The following is a 9,081-nucleotide window of genomic DNA, read 5'->3' as shown; positions in this document are numbered from 1 at the left end:
ATGCATTAAAACAAATACTATGAAGATAAATGTTACAATTTATTTTATTTTATTTATTTTTTATTTTATTTTTTTGCATTACAGTAATGACAAAATGCAAAATGCCAAAAATCTATAAAATATGTCATATTATGAACATTATAAACTATGCATATAAAAATAAATATATTTGTTTTATGGGTAAGAGTATATCACAGTCTTCAAGTTTCCTCAATGAAATCGTGTCTATTGTATTAAGAACAAATCTTTTCTTTTAACGGTTAAATGGTCTTTAAACTCACTTTGCAAACACCATTCTTACTTGTTTTATTTGAAAGTGATTTTTTAACATCCATCACAGAGAAGAAAGAACGTGCAAATGAATGAACGCTCCTTATTCAGTTTTTAGACTCTTCAGGCATTTCGACTAAAAGAGAGATGCGTTTTATCAAGACCAGATTGATTGTATATCATCTAGTCGTTGAACTGCACGTCAGAAGCAGTTGAACAATTGCACCTATTTGTCTTTCGATGACTTTTCGGATGTGACGATAGCACAAGAGTGATTGCAAATGATCACAGCACACTCCATTAACCTACTGGAAGAAATAATGAATGAATCGAACATTGTGAAAAACGCTATTGTTCTCAAACTCCACATCAGACTTTGAGTAAATGCATCTGCCATGACCACACCAGCTCCAACATGAGCGAGCGGACAGCAGGTGCTGAACAGTCAGAAGTGTCCCACATCATCGCATCGGCCGACGGCTCACGTTTCACACAGCAGGAAAGAATCTTCTAGAGCAAATGTGTCAGACGGGCCCCGGCAGCTCAGCGCGGCTCCAGTGACCCTCCAGAGTCACTTTCCTCTGCGCCGCTTTGACTGCCGCGAGCGCTTGACACAGACACACACAGCACAGTCACTGTTTCACACTTTACTCACCACAAAACCAGAATGTGCATGATGAATAAGAACATATAAAAGCAGATAGAAATTATTATTATTATAGGAGCATGAATGCTGTAAAATATGTTTTTTGTTTTTTTTTAGTTGTAAATAGATTATTGAAGTATGTTTTACAAGAAAATACTATTTTAGGCTTTTGATTTCAAAATGTCACATTTATTTCAATGTGTTACCATTTATTTATAATTATTTGTGAAATTTACTAGCAATTTCTGAATGGAAATTGTTTCAAAGTAAATCCTACACCATTTTTTGAACAGTGAAGATCTGCTATTTTAGTATTATTTATACGCTTTTATTGTTTTTTTTATGAATATTTAGAATTAGATGTTATTTTTATATTTTGAAGTTTCATTTAAATTATATTTACATTTTTAGTAATTTTATGTGATTTGTCATATTTAATTTTTTTTTTTTAAATAATACTATTGAGGTTTCATTTATTTTGTATTTCAGATTCCATTCAGTTTTAGTCTTTATTTATTTTCAGTTAGTAATTTTAGTACTTTGAATTAAACTTATTTCATTTAGTTTTAAGTTTTTCATTAATATTATATTTTATTTAGTTTATTCTAAGTTTTAATTTTAAAATTTAATAACTTTTTTTTTTAATTTTATGTGATTTTGTCATTTTTATTAGTATTTTTTTAAATAATACTATTCATGTTTAATTTATTGTGTATTTCAGTTTTAATTTAGCTTTTATTTAAAGTTTTTTATTTATTTCTTTAAAGTTTTTCATTTAATATTTATATTTTAATTCTATTTTATTTTAGCTTTATTTCAATTAACAAAAATGTTTTGTTTAATTTTATTTAACAATAATAACCCTAGTGAAGATGCATTTAGTGTTTGTCATAAAACACAGAGTGGCCCATAACTATCTGGACACTTATAAATGATATTCATATTCAATCTATTGTATTTTAGCATTTGTAACTAGCAGACTTCTTTTTCTCAAATGTTTTGATTGCAAAGTGTGTTTGTGCATCTTTCTTTACAGTAAATGACTGGCATAGATATTTTGTATCTAATGCAATGACATTCACACATGCTGAATGTGTTTTGGGGTCACTGTACAGGGGTCATGTACTGTAAACTCTTATGCATTTCATGCTGTCAACTTTATTTATGACCTGCTCATGAATCCAGCACTTGAAAAATGAGAATGGAGCGCTAGGAGAACAAGCATTGCTGGCATTAGTAATTTATGAAACAACAGTGGCATGTTGTTAAGAGATGCTGTAACGCTTCAGACACACGTTCTGCTCCCTGTGGAGCATCGTTTCTATCTGTGGATCCAAAACGTCTGACGTGAGCTTTCTCAGAGCTACAGGAAACCGTAGGACACCGTGAGCCGTTAAAAACACGCTGAGATAGTGAGTTAAACTGTCAATATGTTTGGAGAGCGATGCTTTAAAACACACAAGTAATGAGGTTTGTTGGGTTCTCTAAAGGAATGTCCACATACATAGCCACTTGATCACATTCATACTTTATTACATAATTTATTGCAGATATCATTAATGTTCAATAATTTAATGTACACATTTTAGAAGTTAGTCTGATTCAAAGGAGAATCAGAAGGCCGAATCCTGACTGACGAGAGGAGGAGCTGGGGATGGAGGAGGGTAATTAGCTATTGAGCAACTCAAAAGCTGCTGATAATACTGAAGGACCTTATATATGAATGCTTAGATAGGTGTCGTATTCCTATAGGTAGATGTGGATCAGCTGAGAGTCAGCTGATGCGAGCTTGACTAACGTGCCCTGGCAGAACTAACGCTACGCTTGATTTGTGAGGAAAAAAAGCAAGAATTGTGAGATAAAATGTCACAATTATCTTTTTTTTATTTTTTATTCTGTGGCAGGAATAAGCCTACACAGGTTTTAATAGGTTGCATATGATATTGCATGATAAACAGCAAAATCCAGTGCATAATCAGTTTAAAATCTCATGCACGTGTAAAGTGTTTTTCTTTTTTTTTTGAGCCAATGAAAACTGCAGCAACACTCATTATGCAAAACGTTTTCTAAACGTAACCAAAATGTATTCAGAGTATCCTTCATTTTCACTGATGATGCAAGGAAAAAAAAAAACATAAGCAAGATTATCAAAACGCATCTGCATGAAGCTCATGAAACTGATATTATTCCCTAGAATGTGCTGTGGTGCCCTCCGTCTGACTGAGCTGATGTGCATTCAAGAAAATATCCCTTTTAGCCCCAAACCTGGTTTCTTCTTCTCGTGGAAGTCGGTCATGTTGTTGCTGGAGGTCTGTTTCCATCTCTTTCTCTAGTTTCCTGTCACAAACATCACAACGCCTCACTGGAGATCCTGCTGTTGATCAAGTGAAGTTGAAAGCTATACCGTCTGACGTGATAATCGTTAAAGATGGCTTGTCAATCACAGATTATGAAAAATATGACCCAAATGTGAGGTATGAGCAGACGTATTAGCTATTCTGTTTAAGATCAATAATATTTAGAGTTTTAATAATATTTACTTTTGTTTTTATGTTTGGTTAATTTTCCCTGAACAGAAAGACTGTACAATTACAATGCACAAGTTTTAACCTCAACCTCAAGTGCAGACTAAACAACAGCAAGATTTTGTTTTTATTTTCGTATTTTTCATTTTCATTTTAAAGTTTTACTATTTTTGTCAGTTATATTAGTTATGTGTCTTTTTTTACTGTCCATATAGTTTTATTATTTTTTATTTAAGTTTTAGTTATGTTTTTTTTATGTTATTTAATTTCAGTTAACACTTATTTTATTGTACTTCAAGTAACCAAAAGTTCATATTTATGCAATTTAACATTATTTTTATGAAAACAATAATGACAAAATTATGCAAATTTACTCCCAAGTTCTCATCACTAAAATAAATTTTAAATCTTCAAGTTGCAACATTTATCACGATTGTATTTGTTTACCTGCATTTAATTTATGCTAATTTTAACTTGAATTTTTAACTTCTTAATTTTTAAAACAAAAATTTATTTAAAAAAATAGACGAAAGCGAGTCAATAGTTGTCATCCTGCAAGAGTATAAAGCTATAAAATGAATTTGAAAAGCAGCTCAGCTCAGCTCATTTGATAAGAAATATTTGAGAAATCTCTGACTTTTTATTGCAGACTTCGGCATCTTGAGCAAATCTGAGCAGAGTTTGAGACATAGTTGAGATCTCTTCTGAAGCTCACACATGTCAGATCACTGGGGTCTTTTTCTCAGGAGAAACATCTGAGAAGCATCTAAATTGTGAATTTTCTTTTCTATTTTGTATAGAAAACATTAAAGCATTAAATTGTGCTGTACAGTAGTATCTTCAGTATATTATTGCATAATGTGTACTGTTTACTTTTTACATATAAACAGCGTGCATTAGGCAGTATGCTAGTATTTCATTAGTAGCTCAGTGGTATACGTTCAAAATGTCTTGCTGCCCCAAAATGACCCTGTTTCTCCCTGAAACAAACCCTCAGTTGTATCTGCACAACACTGGGAATCAGTTTTAGTGTGTGTGCTCTCTAAAAGCCCATGCAGGAGAACAGACACCTGCTTCAGTCCGTCTGGAGAACATCTTCACGCCACAGGCTCCTGTTCTTCTGAAACCAAAGTGCTTTTATAAAGACACGGCAGCATCTTGAGCAAAACACATCAGAGAGGATCACAGATCACAGATTTAAACTCATGTAGTATGTGATGTAGTATTTGTGAAAGCTGTTTTCCACCACAGGATGAAAAAATTAACAAGGTAATTGTGACTTCTTATCTCACATTTCTGAAATTTTTCTCATAATTAACTCGTAATTCTAAAAAAAACAAAAGTCAGATTTGTGAGATAAAACTCAAAACTGCAAGAAAAATAGGGAGATATAAACTCAGAATTGTAACTTTTTTCCTTTTTTTTTTTCAAATTTGCAAGTTATAAAGTCAGAATTGTGAAAAAAAGTAGCAATTACCTTCTTTATTTTTTATTCTGTGGTGGAAACAAAAAACAAAATTACTAAATGTAAACTTAAAATTCCAAGTCAGAATTGCAAAATATAAAATCAGAATCGTGAGAAATAAACTAACAATTGTAATGAAAAAAGTCAGAATTGTGAGCTAAAAAGTCTCAATTACCTTTTTCATTTTTATTTTGTGGAAGAAAAAAACAGAATTGTGAGAGATAACTCAGAGTTGTGAGGAAAAGAGTCCGAAATGTGAGATGTAAACTTGAGATGGAGTTGCAAGAAAAAAAAGTCAGAATTCTGAGTTTACATCTTACTTCTTAATTACCTAAAAGAAATATCTTAATTCTGTTTTCTCAGAAAGTGTTATAAGTGAAAGAGTTATAAAGTCAGAATTGCAAGATATAAACTCGCCATTCTGAGACAAAAAATCAGAACTGTGAGATAAAAAGTCGCAATTAACTTTTTTATTTTTTATTTCGTGGAGGAAACAAAAAAAAAAACAGAATTGCAAGAAGTAAGCTCAGAAAAAAAGTCATAATTACGAGACGTAAACTTCATTTATCAGTACAAACAATCAGATATTACTGTGATGCAACAGATACAGTGACCATCTGAATCGCTCTTAAACACTTTCTTTGATATTTTACTACATTCAGACATTAAATGTGCTTTCACTGCCCAAACACTTTGATTTTCCACTTGAGTAATTCAGTACAGAAGTAGGTCAATTCTATTAGAAAAGCTCATTAGCATGACAGAGCTGAATGGCGTGTGGAATGATTTCACATTAAGAGCTGAAAATGCATTTTTCATCCGGATGTAATGAAGCTTTTGTTTAAAGCTTTTTCCTCTGCCGTCTGTCTCTTCACGCACAAGTGAAATTTCTTTTCCAGTTTCAAAGTCTTAAATATTGAAATGGCATTATAAAACTGTGAGGAGGTGTGTTTCATAAAGAAGAAGTTTTAATGTTGAATTTTTCCACATCTAATGAGTTCAGACTGCTCCCTACAATTGTGCATAAATAAAATAGTTTCTTTTATCAATAATTCATGCTTAAAAGGAAAACACATTGGTTAGTAATTTAGCTTGCTATCATGTGCCGTGAGTTTCATTCTCCTCATTCATTCATTCAAGCCAGTGATATTTTAGCATCATTGATATACTATTATAGTTTCTGTTAATGTTATTCATTCATTTTATTGTGATTTTTTTTTTCATTTGAATTTTAGTAATTTAGTGTTTTTGTCATTACTATTTTAATTATTATATTAATGTCTATATGGTTTTTTATTACGTTTTAGTTTGAATTATTTTAGTGCTTTAACTTAAACTAAACAAAAATGAGAAATGTTGCCTTGACAGGTTTACATTTAAAACATTTTATCATTATTATTATACTTCTGATTTATGCATCCAAATCTTGCCAAATTCTGTGACATTCTATGTTATATTGTAAATGATACCTCAATAATAAACTGCCATAAAGAAAAGAAGAAAACTAAACAAACAAACAAATAAAAGCAGCATCAGTTTGCAACTGGATGTAACTGGCGATCTGTAGTTTTTCCAGCTCAGACTGAACATCAATAGAGAATCTGTTGGTAAACAGTATTTACACTGTGAAAGCTTCAATATCCCTACATCTGAGGTCCGTGTTCAAATGTTTTGATGTAGTATCCATATGCACATTTAAACAACACCACCTCTTATCCTATCCCAATGGCTTGGTTTCGTCCAGCGCTCTGCAACCCTTATCAGTCATGCATTTATTGATTGTCTGGCAGAATCAATAAGTTACAGTGCTGTAAAAGCAGCGAGGTGAACGGTTCACATCCACTGTAATGTGTAAACACAGAGGTCTTGAAGCAAATGAGCAGAGCTAGTAAATCACCAGGATTATTATAGTTCATTCAACCTGAAACATAAAAAAAAAAAAAAAGTTTTTCAAACTTAACTCAGACTTACTGTATCATTTTCATTTAGTTTAACTATTGATTATAAATAAAATCATTATTTTAAAGAATAAAACTGAAATAAAAGTAAGATCTATAGACATATTTAAAAAAGAAAAACCTAATAAAATGACAAAAACAAACAAAATTACTAACACTTTAACAAAATAAAAATGAAAACAGATATAAGAATAAAAAATCAAACTATTATTAAAAACTATAATCATATCTCAATGATAATAAGAAAAACATCACTGTATTTCTCATCAATACTACGCTGCTACGCTTTCAAAACAAAGTGACATTTTAAAGTGGCTACATTTAGTATTGCAAGCGCAAATGCAATGCAAAAAAAAACAAAAACATGCTACATTACAAAAGATGAACCCCTAAAGAAAATAATATTACTGTTCAAGAAATGCATTTAAATATGATGATGTAGTTACAGACTAACAGACTAACTGTCAAACTAACAGCAGTCAAACCAAGAAACTGTGATGATCATGTTTGTGTCACTGTGGATGAGGAAAGGCTTTCTGTGTTCTTTTTAAAAATATCAAGCTTCCTCTGAGTGTGTACAGTAGAAATGACACTGCACTGTTGGGCCATCAATGTCTCACCCAATAAATCACCATCACTTCCCTCTTTCAAAATATGGCACATTAATTAAGTCCGAGTTCTCACCATGGGCCTCGCGCGTGTGCGTGTGTGTGTGTGCGTGCGTGCGTGCGTGTGTGTGTGAAACGCCTGAAGCCACAAACACGCTTCTAAACAGACGATCTGAGAAATATTTTCTGACAGAGCAACAGCATTTGTGCGATGCGCTCTGCTTTACTTCAGTTCTCGTGTGGATGTTCTTTGATGGTTTTTCTCCTCAGTGCCTGCGGCAGGGTTTGGTCAGGTTGTATAGAGATATTCCTCACATGCAAGTACACACAGCAAATACAACTACAAACCCAATGATGTTATTTGTGGTGTTTGCTAAAGCAAATATCACTACTACCATTACTCAAAAAAAAAAAAAAAAAAAACCTACAAAAGAGGTGAAAAAAATCCTATAGACTTGCATTGAAGGAACACCCTAGCAACCTATAAGAACACACTAGCAACAACTCAGAACATCTTAGCAACCACCCAGAACACTCCAGCAATCACCCAAAACACCCTAACAAACACCCAGACCAGCCTAGCAGCCACATAGCAACATCCTAGCAACCACCCAGAACACCCATAGCAACTTCAAAGCAACTACTCAGAACACTCTTGCAACCACCCAAAACACCCAAGCAACCACACAGCAACATCCTAGCAACCACCCAGACCACCCTAGCAGCCACCCAGAACACCCTAGCAACCACTCAGACCACCCTAGCAACCACTTAGACCATCCTACCAACTGCACAACATCCTAACAACCACCCAGACAACCTTAGCAACACCCAGAACACCCCAGCAACCCCAGAGCAACATCGTACACACCACCCAGATCATAGTAATCACATAGCAACCACCCAGACCATCCTAGCAACCACCGAGACCACCCTAGCAACCACCCAGAAAACCCTAGCAACCACATAGGAACTACCCACAAAAAGGTTTAAAAATCGAAGTAAAAATCCAGTTGAAACTCCTGTGCATCACAGCCAGTGAAGCTTGTTGAACTCTCTGTGTTTCAGCTTCCGATGATGAGCGGCGCGTTCATGGACGCGTCACCTCTGGACGACTGCAGCGCGGAGCACTCGCTCTTTAACTCCTCGGCCAGTGTGAACGCTGTGCCTCCTGCATCATCAGCGCAGGTCCAGCAGGAGGAGCCGCAGCGCGTGTCCCGCGATGCCATCTGGCTCTGGATCGCCATCTTCGCCACCATCGGCAACATCGTGGTGGTCGGAGTCGTTTATGCTTTTACTTTCTGAGGACGGAACAGCTATATAAGACTTATGGGGAAGACAAAACTATCATTTTATTGTGCAGCTCCACACACACTGAGTCGTGGACATATGAGGAGACCAGCTAAAGGATTCAATTCACTGAAAGAACTGGACCTCCTTGAACATCTCCAGAGAAATAAGATGCAGTTCTGAGAAGTGCTAATCAATGATAGTGCAGAGAGCATCATTTTAAAAATAAAACCATAAAAAAGCATGTTACTTGAAATAAAATAAATGTTAACTGAAATAAAATTTTATTTCAGCTAGTAGCCAAGGAAACATTTCCCAT

At 34.1% G+C, this 9,081-nt stretch overlaps 1 protein-coding gene across 1 annotated transcript in view; it reads left to right on the top strand.

Moving 5' to 3' along the window:
* The window catches only part of LOC107678737 (uncharacterized protein C14orf132-like), a 9,687-nt gene extending 822 nt beyond the window's left edge, over positions 1-8,865 (top strand). The window contains exon 2 of the mRNA XM_016474114.1: positions 8,541-8,865. Coding sequence (XP_016329600.1) covers positions 8,541-8,777 — 237 coding nt within the window. The 3' untranslated portion in view covers positions 8,778-8,865. The remainder of the gene's footprint in view (positions 1-8,540) is intronic.
* The last annotated feature ends 216 nt before the right edge of the window (positions 8,866-9,081 follow it).

This window comes from Sinocyclocheilus anshuiensis, unplaced genomic scaffold, assembly GCF_001515605.1.
Source record: "Sinocyclocheilus anshuiensis isolate Anshui unplaced genomic scaffold, SAMN03320099.WGS_v1.1 scaffold208, whole genome shotgun sequence".
NCBI lineage: Eukaryota > Metazoa > Chordata > Actinopteri > Cypriniformes > Cyprinidae > Sinocyclocheilus > Sinocyclocheilus anshuiensis.
Note: the sequence above shows the minus strand (reverse complement) of the source record. Positions and strands in the feature narration are given on the sequence as shown.